Below are 24018 nucleotides of genomic sequence, written 5' to 3' on the forward strand. Positions count from 1 at the left end.
AGGACAGTTCACCAAAAGTAGCTTTTCCAGCTTGGTGTTCTCCAGATGTTTGAGATGACCATGCCCAGCCATTCCTGACTCCTGACTGTGCAGAAGCTGATGAAGTTAACACATCTCTGAAACATCTGGAGGGCACCAGATTGGGGAAGGCTGATCTAAAGATTAGATCAGCCTTCCCCAAGACCATATTGGTGTGCCGTTGTATCAACAGAAGCATACATGGCAGCTCTTAAGTGCCCAAAGTTAACTCTGTGCATTCCTAGGAATAATGCATTCTCCCTTGAAAGATTAGGACCAAAATCTCCACATTTTCCCAAAAAAGTGAGAAGTAATGTTCTTCAGGTTGAAGTGTTCAAGGAGTAGGGAGGTAATGGAGGAAACTACTAGCTTGCTTATTTTCTAGAGCACCCTAGGTGTGCCAAAAACTTATGGACAGGTCAGGCATTAATACCATAAAAGTGGGAAGTCCTCAGTCTCATCGGAAAGGAGAAAGAAGGGAGAGATGGCATAACTCTGTAACAAAGGTCTTTCGTCTGCCCCATTAACCCAAACCTAGTAATACCCTGAATTTTGCAAAGCATATTTTAGATTGATACATGTGGAGAAGCATAAACATACCAAATGCATACAAGTAAAGCACATTTGTGGGCTGAAGTACAAAAAGGGGTGGAAATATTTTAAATGACAAAGGTTCATTGCTAAACATGCAAGAGCAGCAGACACCACCGCAGGGCCACACACACACACACACACACACACACACCATGGACTGAATGCACTGCTTGTGTAATGGCATCTCTGTAAGAAGCTCTACACACAAACTGTCAGAGTACTGTGCAAACTTAGGAGACACGAGGCCCTCAGATACTGTATTTACTACGAAGTGGGAGATGAATTAACACACTCTTCTGATTGTGATGGGGCTGGGTTTAGGTTAAAAGTTTCTCTCAAATGGTCTGCCTTCTGCCTTGGGAGCCTCTCTTTTACAGTCATGCTTTGTTTCCTAGCATGACCACCCCTGGGATGTATTGGTCCAAGGCAAACACTGTCTCTTTTCAGTCGGGACAGTCCTAATATTAGTTTCCTTTTCTTCCTTTCTCCTCCCCCCACCCCCATGCCAGGTTGCAAAGACTGGTGGACGTCCTGAGGAAGAAGATTGGAGCAGGGACCACTAGGACGGTGATCTGATAGAAAACTCCAGTCTGGGGAAGCATTCACATCTGGTGACCAGGCTGCTTCATTCAGCACTGTGTAAACATTAAAGCCTTAACTTAGCAAACAGTTGTTAGAAGTGGGACACTCCAACCACATTCCAGGCTGAGATAAAATCAAATCATAAATGTTTAACCACTTGGCTGCTGAGTTGTGTGATTTGTCCAATGGGATCCTGATGCACATTTATTTGTTTTTGAAACATATCTATTTTGGTGCTGTTAATGAGCCATTGGAAAGCGCTATGTGTATATGCGCGTGTATATATTTTCTATGGACAATTGTGTTTTCAGAGTGCAGTCTACTACAAAGGAGGGCTTAGATGGGTCTTGATCTTTCTGCTTAATTTAAGGTGCAAAAGCTTACAGAGCATTCTTGAATTCTAAATAGATTGGTCTGAGTATTTAAATTAGCTGGTGATACTGGAATTTGACATATGTGGAACTGACAAGAAAGGCCCAGCATCAAAAATTATCTGTGGCAAAAATATAGCCAGATGCTATGTTTTTCTCATTAACCAATACAGCATTGATGGGAAATTGAGTCCATCTGAGGGGAAAATGTAACATTTAACCATTCTCATTAATGCTTCAACAGAGAGTTAGTGTGATTTCAGATGGAAATCTCCTAGCACTGTCTATCAAAAGATATCATGCAGCTCTGCCATCTTTTTTCCTTAATGGTTTTGTCTGTGTGTGGAAAGGGAGGAAACATGGGAGGGCTAATAGATGAAGACGACGGCGCCTGCACCCCCTGTAGAAATCTGTGAATGAGATAATGATTGCAAGATGGAAGCCTCATCTGGAAGCATCCTGAGTATCTATTAACAACAGGCATTTCCCATTAAAGTAATTAATCCTTTGGATTCACTTTTTTATATGTTTGTTGTTCTGCTAGGGCAAACAATCATCCTGAACTTTCTTCTTTCTTCCATATAATAAGAGCAATACAATGCATAGTACAATATATATTATATACCACAATTAATCAGTTGATGAAACATTCCATCTCTGAATCAGGTAAATAAGCTAAAGGCATTTTCACACGCTCATATATACATATATATGTATGTGTGTACATGTGCATTTGTGTACACACACACATACACAGAGCATAGGCAGCACAACCCAGTGTGGCTGCCTGTAAAGCTCCAAACTCAGAAGACTGCAAACATCCTGTGGAGGCTGGAAGGAGGCGAAGGTTGCTTGGAGCAAGTTTCTGAGGTTGCAGCTGGGCCTCTGAATTCTATGGCCATCCCAAGTATGTCTAGCAGTCACAGGATGGTACTCTAAATCAGACTGTTGAAAAATCAAACTGAATATGTGTATGTATTGTCTTGGGCTCACAATTATTTGGTATGTGGTTAGTTTGGGGATCCTTTTTCAGGTTCTCTAGAAGCATAGGTTTTCCATGCCTGATTTAAAATGGTCCTTGTTGTTATGGACCTGCTCAGTAAGAGCAAACGAATTGGCAGTATGATTAACCTCCACTAAGAAAAGTACATCCATGCCAATTCTTTCATTTAGAATTGCTCAGGCAATTTCTTCCTCCAGCTTCCTTTGATTATTATTTTACCAATTCAGTGAGAAAGATTATAATGGAAAAAATGAGAAAGAAAGAAATCCTATATTATGGTTATTTGGCAATAATTTCTGGTATCTTTATGGCTTGTTAACTTGGGTTATCCAACATTGTGTATGTTGTGTGTGTGTGTGTGTGTGTGTGTGTGTTTACACACCATTTTATACAGCAGACCATTTCATGCATCTGAAGAAGTAAGCTAAAGAAGTGCACATTGCTCTTGAAAGTACAATAAAACATTTATTATTTAAAATGATTCAAAATGTTTGACCTAAAAACTTATTCTTGGCTTCATACAAACTAACATGGCTGCTCTGAAGGAAAAATAGAAGAACTATGTGGAAATTTCCAGTGTCTTAAACTTATATGTTCATTCCTGCTGCAAAGTCCATTCTCTAGAATCCTCTGTGCATTGCATCGAAACACCTAGGCTGCTTATTGCCTTGTAAAAAGGGACCATAAACAGATGCCAGAGGCTGGCACAACAAGGAATGCAGGTTCTGGGTCCTTCTCCTGCATGTGATGAGTATCAGAACTGCAGCTCCAAGCTTCTAGTCAGGCTGTGGATTTCCCCAAGCATTGAGACTGGCCCTTGGGTCCACCTCAGCAGGAAGAATGGTCAAGGCTTCCTGTTTGGGCTGGAGCCATGCCTGAGCATCAGAGTCTTCTTGGCTGGGGATTGTTTCTGGCATCCTTTGGCTCTCACTCCTGGCTTGCTTTCTGAGCCCTGGCATCAGCTCAGCTCCTGGCTTGTGGTTCATGGCTCCTGCCTCTCTTCTGACAGCAGTCTACAGCTCAGTCCTAGCAACAGATAACCTGGAATTGGGTTTATATTGTTTGGTTTATGTAGAAAATGTGAGGTGATTTCTAATTGCCCACTGATCAGAATAATTCATCCCCCTTTTTGGGGTACAACGTAAGAGACTTTTCCCCCCACTGTCAAAGCTAACAAATTTAATTACCACAGTGAATCATGTCACTATTACTTCAGTGCTACATGGAGATACTGTGTATTTTTCTGCAGGATTGCACAGTGAGTTGTGAGCTATCCATGGTCCATGCCATGGTAAAATATGTAAATAGCATCACGTTGTCTCAGAATAAGAACCTTATTAAAGCTTTTCAGCACTGTAATTAGATTCATGGTAAGCCTTCCCTAAGCCCTCACTAATTAACTATATTGCAACAAGTCAACTTGAACAGAAAAGAACTGGGGACCTTTAGTCACCCAGCAATGTTTCCCATTCAGCCCCAAAGCATAACTCGATCGTGGCATTTTGTACAGTGGCATCCCCATTGCCCTCTTACACCTGAGCCCTTCCAAGGTGGGCAGTGGGGTGCAGAACGCTTCATGCCCAAAGGCGAGGCACATATGGTCTGCGGCCCCTCCTGTCACGGCTCTGTACTGACACAGTGGTGCCTGGTTGCTGCAGCCGCTTCATGATTTTGGCTGCCCTTCGCTGTACCTTTGGTTGCTCTTTGCTACTATCCTCTTTAGGAGAGACCAGGACCAGGATCAGTAACCAGAACGGTTTACAGTACTGTAATTGTGGTCACACCATCAATTTATAGCTGGGCAGTATGATCTCAGCAACTTTATTTCTGAACTGAGATGGAATTCCCACGTTGCTGGTCCCAGAGACAGCACAGAAGGTGTCAGGGGCTTTTCCCACCATTTCCAAGGGTTTGCCACCAGAGGGCGAGGCCAGTCAACCACCTGGATGCCGAGGCAACCCTACAAGAAGGTAACTTGAGGGTGGCGCCTCCAGCACTGCAGTTTGGGCCCTGTCAAGTGCCCTGAGTGAGCGATCTGAGCCCCAAGGCATGATTCTCCTGTGCAGACATCACGGAAACCAGAAGGAGCTTCACAAGAGCCTTTCCTGACTGGCTCATGCCTTACCTGGCTCAGGCACATCTTACTCTTCAATTCATAAGGCTCCCTGTGCGAAAAGCCTGCACAGATGTTGCAGCTTGTTTTAATGAAACAAACTTCTTCCCAAATACAAACATGCTAAGCATTGCAATCTACCTCACTGGCACCAAAAGGCATTATGCTGAAAGTTAATACTGGCCTAACATTGAGATTTGCCATGCATGAATGGCTAAAACCTGGAGCTGTGCACACGGAGTGGTGGACTGTGCCTGTATCCGCATGTGCCTACCTAGTGATTGCTTGCTAAGGGGCTTGGGGTTAGTCTTCGGCAACCATCAAGATTCTAACTACTGAAGCTGACAATACCAGCCATTTGCTCACTCAGGCAGTGGGAACCCTGTGGAGGGCGTTTACCAGTGGAACTCTACACACCCCAGTAGCTGATGCAAATTGCCCTGGCTGAATTGCGATAAATTGTGTTTAGGTTGAATTTTTTTTTTTAGGTTGAAATTTTTTATTTAAATAAAAACATACTACAAAAGTTACAAAAAGGCACAAAATTGAAACATTACAAAATTAGAAAAATACCCCATCCAGTATTTACATGGTTTCAAAATGCCAACTGTACACACATTTACAGGATTCCCAGGCTTTACAAATCAAATTTACAAAAAGAACGTTCTATAGACTTCTCCTGATAGGTTCATGCCATGTGTCTCAATTGTGTTTAGGGCTGTGATGTAAGTACGTGCTTCTGTATTTTGCTTTTAATTCCAATGGACAATATGCTTTCCTTTTACACATCCTTCCAGAGACCAGCATGCCCTGCCGTGGGATGCAGTGCTTCTCCAGTGCTTAGTTGCCCCATAATCAGGCATGCAGTCTAACATTTTGAAATGCAGGCACTCATTGTAATTGCCTGCATAACCGCAGCACCAAGGAGTTGCCAAAAATTCAGGCAGCTGTGCTGATCTGTATTAACAAACCCCTTTTAGCAATTTTCATCCTAACCAGAAGCAGAGTAGTTGTAAAGCTAGTGGTGGTTAGTTGCCCATTCAGGGCCAAACCACCACAAAATCTCACATTGTAAAAGGGAGCAGTAGTTTGCTGCTGAGGAAATTCAGTTTCCCTGCTAGGTACTGAGAGGACTGCAGCTAAGCTCTGTAGGAAAAGGAAGGTGGTGGCAGTGCCTATGCTGGCGTTTTGAGGATTTGGTTAACTATGTCTGCACTGCGCATTTTGTCCATCACCTTTTGTTCTGTCATCCACTCACTGATCGGATCAGATTTTTTTTTCAATTTTTTAAACTTACGTTCGAATGCAGTTGTATTAATGTGCACTTGGGCCTATTAGCACTTCTAAAATAGCACAAATCTCCCTAAAATAGCATTTTCCCACTTTAATCTTTGGAAGTGATATACATTTTTGGAGAACAGGGTTTTTCTTATGTTTCTATGACTAAATTTGTTTAAAATTCTAGAAAGTTAAAAAAATGTCCTGCAAGTTTGTGGAATCCATATGAGTTTGGGAACAGTGTCCCACTGCAGAATCAATGAGCTGGATTCAGAGAAATCTAAACTCATCTGAATCTCTTGCGAATTCTTCTGACACCTCTAGTTTCTACTAAACCAAAGTGCTGGTCCCTGGTTCCACAACCCAGCTGCCAATAGATAGCACACGCTGTCAGCTTTAACCATGTCAGGCAGGGTTCGATGAGAGAGCCTGCATCCAAGGTTCTCCTAGGATGAAGATGGAGGGAAACCATTTTTGGATTGAGGCTCTGGAAACAAATGGATGTTTGTTTGCTGCCATATGTGCCATTCCTAATTTAGTGCCAGGAGACACACAGAAACTGGCTAACAACAAAATCAAGATTAAAAGCAAGCTCTTAATTAAAGTATAACATAAAAGCAAATGCATTAAAACATATCCATAAAATAAATAAGCAGCATCCAACCAGTTAAAACCCCTTTCAGTAGCAGGCCTTTTTGTATGCTGCCTGAATTAAAATATCCTTGCTGAATGACAACAGACTGGGAGCCAACCTGGCCTCTCTCAGCAGAGGGTTTCGTAGTTCGGGGCAGCCAGCAAGTAGGTCCTCTCTGTTGCCCCCCACCAAATGTGGAGGGACAAAGAGATCTGGCAGGTCAGTTTTAAGACAAGGGCTCATTTGTAAGATCTCCCAAAGATCAAATAATTCAGGCAGGTTCATCTGGGTGAATGCAATCTTCCAGGTGGCCTGACCCCAAGTTGCATCAGGCTTTAACTTTTGGCAATATTGCGACAATATTAAATGCAGCACATTATTTCCAATTTAATACAGGGTCTGTATAAGAAAAAACCCTTGTCATTGTTGCTGTTGTTGTTTTATAGCATTTCTTTCATGAAGGGCTAATGAAACCCTCACAAGTTTCTGACTTGTCTTACATTGATTGGAACTCAGCTTGTGGTCTTGAGTAGTCTAGACTTTTCATTCCTCAGTTTTGTTGGAGCTGCACGTGTTCCATGAGGCTTTTAAACAAATAGTTGGAATGGTTGAATGATTTACATTGCCAGTGCCTAGCTAAATATGTAGTCTTTAGAAAAGATGTGGTTTATTTTGGCAGGGTTTAAAAAACTCAAATATTTTAAACATTTGTTAAGTTCAAGCCTGCACATTTGAACTTGGAGTATACGTTCCAAAATTGGATCTCAGGTTACCTGTCTCTTACCCTTTTGTAGATTGTAATCCTTTTATTAAAATAGTCTTTGAAAAGGTTGCTTTAAAAACAATTCAATGTGAAGGATTGTCGCTGTATGAGGGAGAGTCAGTTTTAACCATAAAAATCCATAATGGGGATACATTGATAGTCCAGATTTTTCCCTCTACGGAATAAATAAAATAAAAGATTAGGCTTTCATGAATGCAGGAGGCTTCTGCGCAGCCAAGGTACCTGGCCTGTTCTTGTACTTTTCCAGTACTGGCGTGGCCTCTACTGCATCATCGACAAAGACAAAATGCATCCCCAAAAGCAAGACAAAGGGGAGCACAGGTCTGTGGCAAGTTTACACTGCTAATTTACATGCATAGCTGCAGATTTAGAAGTCATCGCCATAGTTCAACAGACGTGCAACACATCTCAGCACAGTGGGAGTGGCTGTGAACAGGTGAGCCTGTGCATGCCCAGTGTACTGGCCAGGTGTTCAGTGCTGATAGGCTGTATCAAGGCTCCTTTCTTAGGGCCCTTTACCTACAAGCTGAAGAGCCCTCCAGCTGAGGCAACCTCTCCCAGCCTGCTTTCTTCTATGTTTTGGACTTCAGCTCACATCAGCCCCAGCCATCATTCTTCATTCATTTATTAATCCATGTATTTATATCCAACCTTTTTCCTTTCAATGGACTCAGGGCAGCTTACCTAATTCTTTTCCCCTCAATCATATCCTCACAACAACACTCCATCAGGTAGGTTGGGCTGAGAATCTGTGGTGGGCCCAGAGTCACCCAGCTAGTTCCATGGCCAAGCAAGGATTAGAAACCAGAACTCCTGAGTGCCAGGACTCTTAACCACTGCCCTACGCTGACTGTCACACCATGCCAGTGTTCCAGAGGGGAAACAGAGTGGAGGGCACCCAGTTCAGGGAATACTGAAATGGACAACACCTTTAAACAGAGGACTGCTCTCTGACAGCACTTCAGATAAAACACTGCCATCAGCAAATACAAACAGGTGCAAACCCGCTGCCACCCTTTCCAGCATATAGGACATAGACTATAAATAATAGGCCTAGGTAGGACACAGATACCCTTCTAGCATATGATCACCACCCCGCCATGAGCACTTTAGTATAGGCACAGGCACGTTCCAGTCTTGAGACTGCTAATCTGGCAGCCAGAGTGTTTCTGGACCCAGCCTGAGCGCTGGTCTTAAAGTCCTTAATGGCTTTGAACCAGCTGCATTTGCCCACACAATCCTGCCCATAGGCAAAGATCAAGGGTCTCTCTCAGCTGCTGACCATCAAGAAGAGTAAGGAAGGCATTCACTAGAAATAGGACCTTCTCGGTTCTCGTGCCAAATCTTTGAAACTCCCTGCCAGTCAACTCGTGGCTATATCTGATTCTTTCAATGGTCTTCGGGGTTGGCCTTAAAGACTTTCCTCTTCAAGGCTGCCTTTGATTGGTTCCATATGTCAGTGAAGATGCTTGGTCAAGAAATTCAGTGCTGATGAGATCCCTGGTAATGTTGTGCCTTGTATCTCTATTCTTTCATATCTATTTTGGGAGGGAGGCAGGCCTAAAAAAGTGACTTCAAATATGTCAAATAAATACATTACAATCAGCTGCAGCATGGCTCAAGCAGAAAGAATTTCCAGTAAACTGGATCGCAGGGGCCACGGAAGGGCCATTGCATGCTATACCTTGCTGCGAACGTCTGGTCTTGCTCTGGTCCTAGCCCTGGCAGGTGCCGCGACTCATATGCAGACAGGGAGAGCTCTGCATATGGGTTGGTCTATGTCCGGTTTTATTTGTTATGCATGTATGTCTCAGTCTGGATCTTCTTTTTTGTCCTATCCAGGGGCTCAAGACATGAAGTTAATTCCACAGACAGATCAAAATAAACTGCTTTCCCTTCTCAGGAAATTCCTAAATTTTACTCTGAGTTATAGCTCTTTCATCTCTTTGGCTTTTGTTATTTCAGTTATGGCACATTAGCAACTTTCATCATCATCCTCTTCTTTTATTGCTGCATTCAGACAAAATAATTGGTAAAGGGGTTTCGGCAAGGGGCGGCATAGAAATGTAATAATAATAATAATAATAATAATAATAATAATAATAATAATAATAATAAATTACAATTGAAGACAGTGGATTTCTTGACTCGGATCCACTGAGTTTTGGTGGTGGTGGTGGTGTGTAGTGCGTGCTTGTGTAGACAACAGTACCTACTAAAAGGAATGACTATGTGATGCCTTTCATTCTCAGCTCCAAGACATAACAGAAAAATCCTGGCCCGCAGGAGTTCAGAGAGTAGCTGCTCTGTTTCTGGTGCGCTTGCCAGAAAACAAGACGTGTTGACCAACATTTTCCAAAGCAAAACAACTGAAAGGGAATTCCAAAAATTAAGATACATGATACAAAACTGTCTGGGAACTGCTGAAACATGTACGTCTGGAGGCCCAGAGCTTTGTTCTCCAGTATTTGACTTCCACAGATGTTGCTTTATTGTTACACAGGTTCTTTATGTAGCCCAGTGGGTGTGTCCTGTCTTTACTGTTTATAAAAATCAGCCTCTGAAATATGAGGCTGCAAACAAGGCTGGAGTTGGAGAACTTTCAATAGGTTGGAATCCCCTCCTTTCCCCGCTTGCAAATAAAATTAGCAATTCTTAAAGGGGTCATTAAGGTTACTTGGCAAGTGCACTTTGCTCTGCATCACTCAGCAAATAGGCAGCCCGCATTAGTGCACATTACTGCGAATGCACACACAAAATGTCAAAACCAAGAGGAGAGAGGCTGTATCAGTGCTGGCTCTTTTTTCGGTTTTCATGAACATGCCGAGCGAAGTTGTGCTCTTGTGAATCCAGGCTGAGGACTGCACGGCAGTGCGATGCAGCGACAGAGGGCAGGAATCCAACCCGGGCTGCCACTTTGCCAGAGCAGTCCTGGAGGCCTCTGGAGCTTGCAGAGGTCAGTCCGCTCTGACATTTTCAAAGCCTTGCTGGGCTCCTGCTGGCAGTTCTGAAGAACAGAAAAAGCAATGTTCATCACTTTTGCACTGGGCTGCTATCCCCCCCCCCCCCGAACTATTTCCCTCCCATTGCTCACAGAGGGAAAGAAATCGCTGAGACCAGTCCAGCTGAGACCAGTCCATGGGACCAGTCTGCATTGTCCCATGTTCTGGGCTGTGGTTAGGGGCAGGGAGAGCTTTGTATCGTTCAGATACAAAGTCCCTCCCACTGGGCCCATGCCAAACCCCCTTCCTCCCCCCTTCACCAAGATCAGAGCTCCAGATGAGAGGCGTGGAACTTTCCAGTGGGGGCCGAGAGGGATTTCTCCTTCTGAGGTCAGATCTCCACCTCCAATCTCAGGGGTAGCCAACCTCTTCTCTGGTCCCCAGAATGCTGTTCCAGAGAGTGCAGGATTGTACCTTCACTCTACCACTGCCAATTCCAATTACTTTCAGCCCGTTTTCATTGGTGTGGGGCTTTCTCATAAAGTCTCATTAGTTCACCAAAAAGAAGAAGAGGCTGAGAAGATGCTTAATAGAAATGTATAAATGCTTGTGGTCTGAGGAGCAAATTAGAAGGAAAAAATGACTTGTCCATATAATCCAAGAAGTCAGGGTAGAACTGATAGACACCCAGCTTTAGACATTAAGGCTTCAATCCTATAAACTCTTACATGGTAGGTCTCATTGAACTCAGTTGGACTTCTGAATAGATATGCATAGGATTGCTCTGTGCAGAGTATATGTACTAGAGCATAAATGACTTGGTATTAAATGGGACTTATTAAACATGTGTTTGTTTATTTATTTAGGTGGCCTAAACATTTAAATAGCAAACATACCAAAAGTAAAAACACATGAAAAACCAATTAAAACATAATAAATTAAACTTCTATAAAAGTAATTTAAAAGGGTCACGGCATACAGGCTAAACGTTTAAAAATTCCTAAAAAGATATGTCTATTTATGCAAAGATATGTCTAAACATGCATAGGACTGGGCTACAAAACAAACATTAGAACTTTGTATGTTGGGTAACTGTATTCCGGAAATTACTGCTGTTGAGGACAGTTCCCCGTCCCTGTCCTTTTGTTATCTGACTGTAAGAGAGACATACAATTTCAGCAAATAATTTTCTATTAAGAAAGACTATTGTAGGAGCACACTACGAATAGAAAGTGAGCCCATCTCCAGTTGGAACCAGCTGCTCCTGTCATCATACACAGTGAATTTATATGTTTAGCTTTTTGTACTGATTAGTCACAGAAAAACATCACAGCAGAAAACACTCTGTTACTTTTGTACATGGTTATCTTGACCTACACTTCTAGTGTCAAAACATCTGCCTCCTGGCTTATCTTTACAAATTTTTGACCCACTTGTGTCTCTCTAAAAGAACACTAAATAGCTGACACCTGTTGTTTGGTCCTCAGAACATTTATATTCTTCACTGCCAAAGAATGACTGGTGACCACTAACATTGTAATAAAATAAAATAAAATAAAATAAAATAAAATAAAATAAAATAAAATAAAATGGTGAAACAAAAACTATTTAAAATAATTAATTAAACTTACAGACCGTGCCTATAGCCCTGTTAGTGCTCTCTGGGTGGTGTACATTTCATGCAGGATAAATCTATGGATGGCTAGCATCCACAAAAGCCAAAATATAATATCTATGCTCAGAAAGTAGACCTCTAAGAGCCAGAAGCCTGGTACCAAAAAAGTGACTTCACATCACTTGAGTGACAGACAGAAGGCAGAAGGCAGAGTTAGTTGGGATACTCATTAGTAAACTCATTAGTATGTTCTTTTATTACCATGTTGAGTCGCAAGTCATCACCTAGGGATTCCTTCCTCCTTTTGCACAAGACATATATTACAGAGCACATAAAGATCGTCTAAAGGAGCAATAGATGCTCAGGCTAGGACTTCCGTTGCTGTGGTAATTCGCCAGGGCTGTAGGTTGGAGCATCTCTTTGGCAGTTAAGACTCCTTTGATACTGCTGTGGCCCCATCCAGCCTGTCAGGCAGGCCATTGATTCTCCCCCTGTAGCTGGTTGTCTTCTTTAATGGCTCTGAGTGCTCTCCAGTGATCAACATTCCTTGGCTCTGACTCCCAATCCTAGCTAGACCTCCCAGTCCCACCTTTATCTTCTCAGTGCTGCCCCATGCTGTGAGTCCTAGTTCCTTAGTTCCTGGCCCAATTAACAGCTGTCTGAAGCTCAGCTCTCACACTAGCCAAATAGGCCATTATCAGCTCTTTTCCACAGAAGAGTAGGGGAAACAAAGGAAACTGTGAAGATTATCACCTTGCAAAAACAATGAAGAATCTAGTGTGAGCTTAAAGACTAATGCATTTCTTTGCTGCCCAATAGCCAAAGCTAAAGTATGGCATAAGATACACTACAAAAGTTTAAAAATTTGAAACAACAGTTCAAAATAGAAGTAAAAACCTAAATAAATCACCTGCAAAGAGCATAATTAGGTGCCAAGCAAGCCTCTCTGGGAAGCTCAGTCCACAGCTTGGGTGACAGAAAAGGCCTCACCTGAGTAGTCATTCCCTGCACTTCCTTTGCAGGGGCTCCCATATGTACCTCTGCAGACAATCCCAAGGTATTTAGTGGAGGAGACAAACCTTCAGGTAACCTGGCCCCAAAATACTTCAGGTTTTCAATGTTAATTCCAGAATTTTGAGCATGGACTGGCAGCTAGTGCAGAGTTAGGGTCAAGGAGAGCTTTCGCATAATGCACTTACGTTGGCCAGGCTCTACTACCACATCTATCTGTCCTGTTTTGGACCACCTGTTCCCAGATCTTTTTCAAAGGGAGTGTCATATATAATGCTATACAGTAATTCAGATGTGAGGGTGCCAGAGCATGAATATCTGCCCAGATAAGAATGTAGTTGGTACATCATCCTAAGCTGTTAAAAGGTGCTCTGTGAGACTGAATCCACCTGTGCCTCCAGTGGCAATGCTGAATCCAAAAGAACCCCCAAGGTATGACTGGCTCCTTTCGGCGGGGGGCGGGGGGAACTCCTCCAGAGCAGGTTGAATAGCACACCTCCAGCCAGATGATCTGCCCACTGGCAGCCCCTCTGCCTTGTCTGGACTGGGTCTCAGGGGACTGCCCCCCTCCGCTCCACTGCCCTGCCAGACACAGATCCCGAATGGCCATTGCCACAACTGGATTTGATGAAAGTGAGAGAGAGAGCTGGGGGCCATCTACCTATTGATGGCACCTCAGCTCACATCTCCAGGTAACCTCCCCCAGTGGCAGCTGTTGAACAGCATGAGGGGTAGAGAGGAGCCCTTTGGAACGCCACAGCACAGCTGCTGAGACAGCACAGTATCCCTGGCACCACCTTCTAGACTCAGCCTTCCAAGCAGGAACCATATCACAGCAGTGCTGTTCTTCCAGCCAATCTATCCAGAAGGATACCATGGACAGTGGCATCGAAAGTTGCTAAGAGATCAAAGAGAACCCACAGGGTCCCATTCCTCCATCTCTCTCCTCCCAGAGGTCATCCCACAGGGCCACCAAAGCAGTTTCCTTTCTGAAACCAGGGTTGAAGCCTGATCGACATAGGCTTCGATAATCTGTTCGTTCAAGAGTGCCTGGCGTTGACTGGCAACCACCCATTCAAGCACCTTGCCCAGGGAGAGAACATTGGCTGCTGGTCTGTAGTTGCTACCATCCTCTGGGTCCAAGTAGGTTTATTTTTAGAAGTGACCTAAGTACTATCTCATTTAAAGAGGACAGCACCACTCCCTCTCTCAAAAAGCAGTTTGCAGCATGCTGGTCCCAATTTGATATCCCCCCCTCTATGTCAAAAGCCACAAGGGTTATTAAATAAGCTTTCTGGGCACCGCCTACTACATCAGATGAGACTGTAGTACCTGGTCATTGTAAAATGTATACACAAACTGTGGATGCTTTTATGAGATCCAGAGAGAGGGAAGTTCCTGTTTCTATTGATTAATTTCAGCTGGTGTTGCCCACATGCATGGATAGAAATGGCTTGGAATATATGTCAGGAAACTCAGCCTAATTATGGCCCATGTGGGGTCCCACTCTGCCCCCTTTCCCTGACTCCTGATCATTTGCTTGTTTTCCAGTTTCCTCCCACACACCTTTTCTATTCGAAAAGGCTTGGTTACAAGCAGTAAATGTTTTAAGCTACCATATGCTAGCACTTCTGGTCTTTCAGCCCCACCTCTTTTGTCTCTGGTCCCACCAACAATGCCACCTACAGAAGCGTCTCCAGAGCTGACTTTGACCCATGGGCTGGAATGTGCTCCTTCACCCTTGGCTTGGAGGGAAGCCTGCAACATGCCCATCTGGCAGAGAGCGCGCTGAGTGCAGTCGCGAAGGCCTCCTTCAGCCAAGGGGCTTCCCTGCCGTCCGTGCTTGCACAGCGCACGGTCTGGAGTGCGTCCAGCGCACACAGTCCCTGCACTCCCGTTCGGTTGCTCACCAATGGCTTTATGCTATTGGCCACGCAGCAAAGGCAGGGAGGTGCAGCCCAAGCAGCCCCTGTGCAGAAAGGAGTGTTGCAGAGGTACAAACCCGCACATCTTATACTTTCCTGCTCCTCACAATAGCAACTTGTGATGATAGTTGTGAGAAGGTGGACCCTCTGATGGAGGAGACTCTCCTTGGGTCCTTTCCCACGAGCCCTCCACACCTGATGCTGGCACGATGCGGAAGCTGAGCTGGGGCCACGTTGAGAGAGGAAAAGGACCTGGCATCTCAGAACTTTGCTCACAAGAACAAGCACATATGCTGCACTAGAAAAGGAAGAGTGTGGCTATTGGAAGTCACATGGCAAAGGCACATACTTTATTTAGAATAACCACAGAAAGTATACAGAGTGGTTGACCAGCCACATTTGTGTATTCTGCGCAAAATGAAAAACAAACTGACCAAAAACAATACTTCCACATCCTAAGCCTCATTTACCCTGTATCTCATTAAGTCTGTACAGATCTTTTCATGAAAAGCCCCAGCCGGCTTCTAGTCTACCCCATCCAGCCGGTGGCAAGCCATTGACAAGGCCTGCCTTTTTCTTCAATAATCACATTAGGCCTGCAATGTTCCAGCCATTAAGTGTCTGTCAAAAGAACAGCTCTCATCAGGCAGAATATTTCTCATTTAAGACTTCACACATAGACACCTCATTTCCTTTTAAATGTCATAAGGAATGTTATCAAGCAGTCCTCCTATTTTGCTCCCTCCCCCCTTATGAGTGTCAAATCTCTTCGCAGCCATTTCAGTTTTTGTACAGATATTATCTAAATCCTCCCTCAGCAGCATAACGTTACTGGCAGGGAGTTGCTCGTGCGGCGTTCTGGGGGCGCTCTTGTCACTCAGCTTCGTTGTTTCCTCTTGCTAAATAAGTTTCCCTTGTTCGCTTTGAGGTCTGGAAGAGTCCATCTGTGCCCCAGTGGCATGTTCGGGAAAAATCTCATGGCCCATCCCAACCACAGCAGTGCCAATTCAGGATACCAATGTGTCAAGTTCGGTATCCCACCCACCAAAACTTCCCTGACTATGGAAATATAGCATACTAGTGAGAAGGCCTTTCACCCAACTTGCTAGTTTTCTCATTTCAGGAATAGCAGCAAGAGATTACACCTACCATCCCAGAGTAATACAGATCCAGGAAGACTGGATTGCAGCAGCTGATATGCCTGAATTATTCTCCCAGTTGATCTCCATGCCAGCCTTCTTCAACTTGATGCCATCCAGATGTTTTGGGCTGCAGTTCCCATCATTCCTGACCATTGGCCATGCTGGCTGGGACTGACAGGAACATCTGGAAGGTGCCGACATGAGGACTCACCCTTGTTCTCTATCATTCAGTTTGGTTCGACCATGGCTGACCTGGCTTTGCGTGGGATGGTTGTCCTGTCCATGGACTGGCTGCCCTGGACTTGCATGGGATGCCCACATGGAGATGCCGTTTCATCTGCATGGTGCTGCCATTACAACCCAGCAGCCTTGGGACTTCTCAGAGGTAACTGCATAAGGGCTTTTGCATATATGAATGGGTGTTTCATATAAAGCCGATTTTGTACATAGAAGGATGAGTTTAGCATACCAATCATGATGTAGTCAGCTTTTCTTGAATGTTGTCAGAAGATATTAAATTATGTGCCTGAAATAATACCTCCATGGCTACTTATCCCGCTTTTTCCTATTACTGGCTTATTGTGTTTTAAACTGCATAATATTGAGTTTGAATTGTAAATGGTCATAATACTCTTCTCCCTTTCTCCAAAATCTTTTATGACATCATGCAATTTCAAGTGCAGGTTGGATAACTGCAGATACCATCTAGCTCTGTTGGAGACCACAGAAAAGTCCTCCTGGGTAGTCCCAGCCCTGCTGAGGTGGTCTGGTGCCATGGTAGCTTCTCCACATGAGTCCCCTCTGGGCACAGATCAACCGTAGACTCAGCTCATGAGATGAGAAACTGGGCCTCTTGCTTGGTAAACACTTCAGACTTTCTGTCACCCTGGCCAGTGTTTCCATTATACCAGACTCTTCAAGCTGCATTGGCTGAATTCCTTCCATGTGGTTCATGGGGGGTCCTGCTGAGGCCCAGGGTTTGAGCAAGGGTTTGCAGGATTGGACTGGAAAAGCCACCGTCCTCGCAGCATTCCGGTGAGGATAAAACGACTAAAAGGTTTTACATTTTTAGCCAGGATGAATCCACATTTTATATGTATTTATCTGTACGATTGTTTATTTATGATGTTGGAAGCCTTCCCGAGGCTTATGCGAATGGGACAGCATACAAAAATTCCAAATAAATAAATAAATAAAAGCTGTAAAACCAGAGCAGTTCTGAAGCAGTTCGTTGCAGTCCTTGAGTGTACAGGGCTTGTGAATCTGGTATGCCATGAGGCCTTAAGAAGCACAGCGGGGAGATGGCTCCTTAGCTCCCTGTCCCAAAGGGCTTACAGTCCGGGAAGACATCATCTAGGAGAGTGAGGCTGAAAGGCTGCCACATAAAAACAAAGTAGGTAATCTTGTTAGCTTAGCTTTGTGTTCTGCTGGTTTTAATTATACTGTAACGTGAGCTAAATCAAAGGATTACTGAACACCATAAGAGCAATGGGTGGTGAAATGCTAGCTGCAAGCAGACTTTTAGAAGAGATCCGAAGGGTGTGTGTGTGTGTGTGTGTGTGTGTGTGTGTGTGTGTGTGAGAGAGAGAGAGAGAGAGAGAGAGAGAGAGAGAGAGAGAGAGAGAGGTTGCTTAGCTGTGTGGAAGGACTGGCAGCAGGATGGGAGGGAGAACCTCTCAGTGCTGGTTCCACTTCCATAAAGTAGTGTTGGCCAGGGGAGTGATGGGATTTGCAGTCCAACACACCCTCCAGGTGACACCAGGTTAGGGAAGGCTGGTATGCAGCTGCTTTGAAGGCCACAAGGCTAAAAAGTGAAGTTCCTCTTCCAATGTCAACAAAAGGTAATCAGTGGGAAGCCCAGGAAATGGCTTGAGGACAGGAAGGCAGGAAACTTTTTCTAAACCACCCCAAAGGCTATGTACTGAAACTCCCATCATTCCCAGTCATCATGGCAGGGAAGGATGGGAGTTACAGTCCGACACATCTGAAGGACACCAGGCTGTCCCAAACCCTTCTGCACTCCCACTGTATGTTCCCGACATGCACTTAAAGCCCCGCTGCCTATCTCAGCAGCAGTGGTGAATTAGGCCTTGTCACAACAGCTCCACGCTAGCTGATTCATCTCCCCCTGACTTAGCACTAAAGTCACCCCAGGAGAGATAATAAGGAATGCAGGGAATTCCTAGTCTATCTGATCTTATAAGAGGGTGAAGGTCTTCCCACATGGCGTGGACATAGTCCTTGAAGCTTGGGGGCCATATCTAATAAGCAGGCTCTGAGTCCCCTTGGTCTTTCTAGCCCTGGTTTGTCAGCACTGGCTGGCACCAGCTGTCCAAGGTTGCAGGGAGGGCTTTGCTGAAGCTCTTCTGCCTGCCTTTCTCAGGCTCTCAGACTCATTTCATTCCTTGGTTTGCTCATTGATGGAATCCGATTTTTTCCATTTTCTGAACTTGTGTTTCTCTGCACAAGCTTGCATTTCTGCAAATGCACAGATTCTGCACCACCACCAAAAATGTGTATTTTCACTCTTTAGCCTATGGAGGGGGGTGTGCATTGTCAGCTGGTGTTTGGAAGTTTTCCTATTTTTCTATGACTACATTTATAAAAGAATCCAGAAAGTAAAAAGTGGCCCATATGATTACAGAATCCATGTGACGGGAAAAGTCCATTTCTGGCAGAATCTGCAGACTGAATTTCTTGAAATCCAAACTCACTTGAATCCACTGCTTGTTCCTCCAACATCCCTGGGCAGAGCTACTTCCTAGTCCTGTATAGAGATGCTGAGGTCTGAATCTGGGCCTGGCCTGCCAGGCTTGCATGGGAATGATTCAGATCAGTCAAGGCTCTGGGGCCAGGCCTGTTTTATAGGGTGCTGAGCACACCATGAACTAGGGGAGATTAGAGCCAGGGCAATTGTTTGTTTGATGATGATGACATTGCATTTCTATTCCACCTTTCTTCTTCTTGTGACAAACCCAAAGTAATTTACATGGCTCCATTTTATTCCATCTACCACCCTGTGAGGAAGGTTGGGCTGAGAGTCTGTGACTGGCCCAATATCACCCAGTGAGTTTCATGGCCAAATGGAGACTGAACGCAGATTTCCTGGGGCTCCAGTCCACTCTAATCACCACATCACACTGGCTGTCTGGCTTTTTACATGGATTTGTAATGTTTTAAGTTGTAGGCCACTGTGTAAAGGCTCCATTTAGCCTGAAAAAGTAGAATCCAAATATCTAAATAGATATTTAGATGGACAGACAGACAACTTCAGATCTTGAATTTGTCACCAAAGACTTGCATTAGAATAATATATTAAAAATAATAATATATCTGTTAATCAACTTAATTCATACCAGGACATTTATTATCCATAACAGCCACAGTATAAACAACTGTACCAGACTCTGGGTTGCTCTGGTGGCCAGAATCAGAATATCCACTTCAGTATTTGTAGGATCAGTCCCAAGCCCTGCCAGAGCTCTCAGACTCCTGAGGTTGGGAGCCCTGGGAGACAAGCCATGTAAGAGCAAACTCTTCCCTCCAGAACTGGCCTCACCAACATAAGTCTTCCTATTTGTTATGGGGCCTGCATTGTGCCTTGTGAATATCTGGCCTTGTTACCTCAGCAGTGCAGGTCTCCCTGCTAGCTGCAGTATGATTCAGCTTCTGCACCTTGCTTGAGCTTGCTGTGTATCCTGCCTTGCTGTACTGCTGCACTTTGTTTTGCCACACCATGTTCCCTTGCCTTGCTGCATTGTCTTGTCTTGCCTTACCTTACCTTGCTGCATCTCCATGGCATGCTGTATGGTGCCTTGCTGTACCCTGCCATGCCATGCCTTGCCCTGCTCCATTGCCTTGTTACCTAGCCTTGCTTACTATACCTTTTCTACTCCTGAACCCAGTCCGATTATCTTGTCTCAGGTACCTACTCTCTGGTTGTATTCGTGGTTCTTGACCCTTGGGTTCTTTCCAACTGCATCCTGGTCTTGTCCTAATATGTACTCCCAGTTCCTGACCTTGCCCTGTTCTTTGATGATGACTTTGATTTGCTATTGATCCTTACTATTGGATTTGAACTCTGTCTTGCTTCTGTTGCCCTGGACCTGGTCCTTCTGACTTGTATTCTTCCACCCACATCCCAGACTCTGACATTCTGCTAATAATATGATTGCTAATTTTCTCATTTAAGGTGAAGTTCTATGGCTTCCCAGCATAGGAGTAAGGTTGCAATAGGATTACTCAGAGTCTCAAGCGGAAGATCCTTCAACCTTAGCACTAGGACTCTGAGACTAACCCCCTGCCCTGCCCACCCCCTGCAGCTGACATGGAAAGAACTGCACCTCCATGGCTGCAACTGAGCCTTGGAGGGGAACAACAGGGGTGTGCTGGGAGGTGGAGAGGATAGGATGCCAGGGCATGCAGCCTATGCTGATTTCTATCAGCACTCCAGCCTTCTTACCTCACCCTTCCCAGTGCTTTTCTAGATGGCTGAAAATACCATCTAGATAGGTGCAGTGTTGGTGAAGATGTCCAGTGTTGAGCCCTACTCCATGTAGTAAAGGCAAAGGGCATTGGACTGTGCCCTCAATTTCTTTTTAACCTCATCATTACAGTCCTTCCCTCATCCCCCAATGCATACTGTCCATCCACTTGAAATTCTCCACAATACTTCTTGTTTCAGATGAAATAGGTTATACTCCATGAAGGCTTACGCCAAAATAAATGCACCAGACTTTAAGGTGCCATGAGACTCCTGTTCATTTCCGACAAGCTGGAACTGAAGTGCAGTATCCAATCAGTCACTAGAGGTAATGTAAATTATATTGCACTACTGTGAATCCGCCTAGCATAATACCAATAGTGCCAGCTGGCATGATAGTTTTCCACAGAAACCCCACTGTGGCAGTAACACTACAGTAGTTGGGTTAAAATAGGGACAGTGCTGGCATTGTTCTAGAAGTCTGTGATGCGGGCAGAACATAAACTAACATATTACTATAGTCCATTTGGGCAAAGGGTGCTCAACGTCCTTTGCAGAACTCAGTGCACATGCTGATCTGGGGAAGTGCCACAGTGCTCAGAGTCATGCGTCTCCCCTTTAGCCATTTCGAAACTAAAATAAGAGCCTTTAGAGCCTATGAGGAAAAATGTTCACTCCCCTTGGAATGTAACCTTCATTTGAACCAGGGTTGCTGAAAGAAAAGCGCTTGGATGGTATTGTTCGCTTGCTCCACCCATCCAGTCCCTTATCTAACTTGAGTCATTACTGCCTGTAACTTGCAAATCTCTGGCAGCAGTAAAGCTCAGCTTTTAGCAGCTGAAATCCTTACCTGCAGAACCCACCCTCTGTGGGCTAGATACCCACCCCCAAGCTAGAGGTCAGGGCTTTCCTAGTCTTTAGCAACACTTGCATAGTGTGTCACATTGATAAGTATCACTGGACTGCACTGCAACTGATACACCCTTGAGAACACTTCTTTCTCCTCTTTGAACTGGCAGTGAATTCTCATTTTAATGCTTTAGATCAGCCTTCATGTTCCAGTCTAGAAAAGGGAGAACACTTCTTGGTCAAAGAACTTGAGGCATAAATTCTAGCTGTCTGGGGCAACATTAAAAGTGCCTGGGGCAGACCAAACCAGACAGAATCCCCCAGGAGGCAGAACCCAGCGGGACATTCTGTTCTATTCTATTTATTTATTGTAAGCCATCCCGAGATGTTCTGTAGGGGATGGGGTAGAAAAGCGTTTGATAAATAAATAAATAAATAAATAAATAAATAAATAAATAAATAAATAGATCGTCACATGCAAAGCAGCGATATGGGAGTGCTCTTCTTACTCCCTTTCAGTGCTCCTGTGGTTTTCAGCAGGCCTTATACAGAAATCCTGGTGGCTCTCTCTTTCTTTGCTCATTCTCCTTAGAGCTAACATAGGCACAGCCTTTAAAGGTGTATCCACTAGCAAAGCTTGAATTTTACTCAAGAGCTGGTGCTGTACTAGAATTCTGGAAAAGCTCCTCCACAAGGCACCGCCCTCATGGTGTGGATAGTGTAATTATATAGTTTAGTCACTAGATGGCACTGGATTTAGGTGCACTGCTTGGACTCAGGAGTTTCTGTACTATGCTGTTCTTGTTGGAGAAAGATAATGCATTTCTTAAGGTTATACCAAAAAATGTGTGTGTGGGGGGGGGGGCTGTATTGGCCATGGAAAAATCCCAAAATCTATACAGTGTAATATCGTGTAATTGGGACAAGTCCAAGAATGTGCAAGTTTTTGAGCTCTCTAGACCTCTCCATCAGCCAAGATGTTACAAAAGTGTGCAAGCTGACTAGATGTTGTAGTCAGGATGTCTAAGATGATAATGGAGAAGAAGGGTTTGCGGAGCTTCAAGCTGGGCTCTTCCAGGTGATAGTTTCAGGTTTCAGTTTTTGCCTCGCTTCCTGGCTGGTGTGTCCTCTAAGGCTTCTATGACTTGCATTCAGCTAGTGGCACGCACAGTACAACTGCAGTAGCCCCATGTGGCAAGAGTATCTTCCCTACACTTTGGCACGTTTGCTACTTCCAATGTGTGCTCCCCATTCCCAGCGGCTCTGAGGAAATCAGAGTAAAGCAAATACTGCTTTCTCTGTCCCTGAGCGAGACACAGTGAGAGAGGGAAGGATCCGGACGCGATGCTTTTCTTGACGGCAGTCTGTTGTCCTGTCCTGCCTGCAAGCTTGCAATGCACTATTTTAAAAAACACACAAAAGTAACCCATTGGTCAAGCAAATAAGCATCACACTAAGCAAGTGGAGCAACAAAATAAGCCACTATGACCCACAGTTGTCCTGTAGCATTTTACACAAATAGAGGAATGTTGTAAGTTGTGCAGCAGCACCGCCTCCCCAAAGCAACTGCCCAGGGCAACTTCCTTAAAGGAAAAGAGCATGTATGGCGCTGGGGCCTTTTCCCTTGGCCACCATTTTCCTGCCCCCAGCATAACCCCAGATGCCTGTCCCCCAGTCCCACAGGCTCTGCAGCCGCAAGTCTTGTGGTTTTGCACACAGAGCCCCGAAGAAATGACAGCTTCCACCTCGACCTGCAGGTACCCGGCAATCATCTCCAGCGGCCCTTTATCACCAGAGGGCTCCTACCATCTGAGGTAAGGCAGGAGGCAACCAGACAGAAGGCCTTTCTTCAGCCCCAGCGTACACTCTCCGAAGGCAGGAGGGCAAACATGCTGCCCCATAACACCCCTCCCATTCCTCTTGCCTCATGGTACAGCCCATACCTCTTTGCCTTGCCTGACTGCATGGATGCCTCACGTCTTCCTGCTCCCACTGCCTCTGCCTCTTTGGATCCTGGCCAGAGGAAGCAGCCAGCTCCTCTCTGTCACGCGCCCACCAGCAGGACCCTCCATGCATGCTAGAGGGCGCATGGCTGAAGGCAGCCCCCAGTCCACTGGCTCACTCCCTCATGTCCATAATCGCCTGCCACCCACGGGGTTGATGGCCTTAGCGTTTCTTATCATTTTAATCATTTCTCCACTGGAAACGTTTTCCAGTCATTCTGTTGCAATTCAGTAAAGAGATTCTCCTTTTGAAAAGTAAAGTTAAAATAAGATCTCTGTATGCACTAACAAAACTAGCACTTTCTTTGCTTTATATGTAACTATAGTGTGGCAAATTATCTCTTCTGCTTTTATTATTTTGAATTATATTCTTACTGTTAGAGTGTGTTTTGTTTGGTTTACTTCTGATTGTAAATTGCTCTGATTTGGGTTTTCAGAATGCTCTGGTTATTGTACTTTTTTCAAGGAAAGGTACATAAAGGATCCATCTAGTGTTAAAAACTGGTGAAATGCTCGCCATAAGCAATACAACCCTATAGGAAAATGCTCTGCTTTGGAAAATGCTTTTCCAAAGAATCTATGACACGCTAACATAATAAATAATCCCCACTTTGCACATGACAAAATGAATTTTTAAACATTCCATTAGAAGGGCAAAAGTGTGATTATAG

The 24018-nt window shown here is 44.6% G+C and overlaps 1 protein-coding gene across 2 annotated transcripts in view; it reads left to right on the forward strand.

Moving 5' to 3' along the window:
- Nucleotides 1-1376, forward strand: part of MIPOL1 (mirror-image polydactyly 1) — a 247348-nt gene extending 245972 nt beyond the window's left edge. Inside the window, exon 11 of one of the 2 annotated variants that reach the window (XM_044436805.1) lies at nt 1122-1376. In XM_044436805.1, the coding sequence (XP_044292740.1) occupies nt 1122-1188 (67 nt within the window). In that variant the 3' untranslated portion in view covers nt 1189-1376. The remainder of the gene's footprint in view (nt 1-1121) is intronic. The other variant, XM_044436804.1, reaches the window with a different exon arrangement.
- The last annotated feature ends 22642 nt before the right edge of the window (nt 1377-24018 follow it).

Source organism: Varanus komodoensis, unplaced genomic scaffold, assembly GCF_004798865.1.
Source record: "Varanus komodoensis strain SLA01 unplaced genomic scaffold, ASM479886v1 scaffold3, whole genome shotgun sequence".
In the NCBI taxonomy this organism is placed as follows: domain Eukaryota; kingdom Metazoa; phylum Chordata; class Lepidosauria; order Squamata; family Varanidae; genus Varanus; species Varanus komodoensis.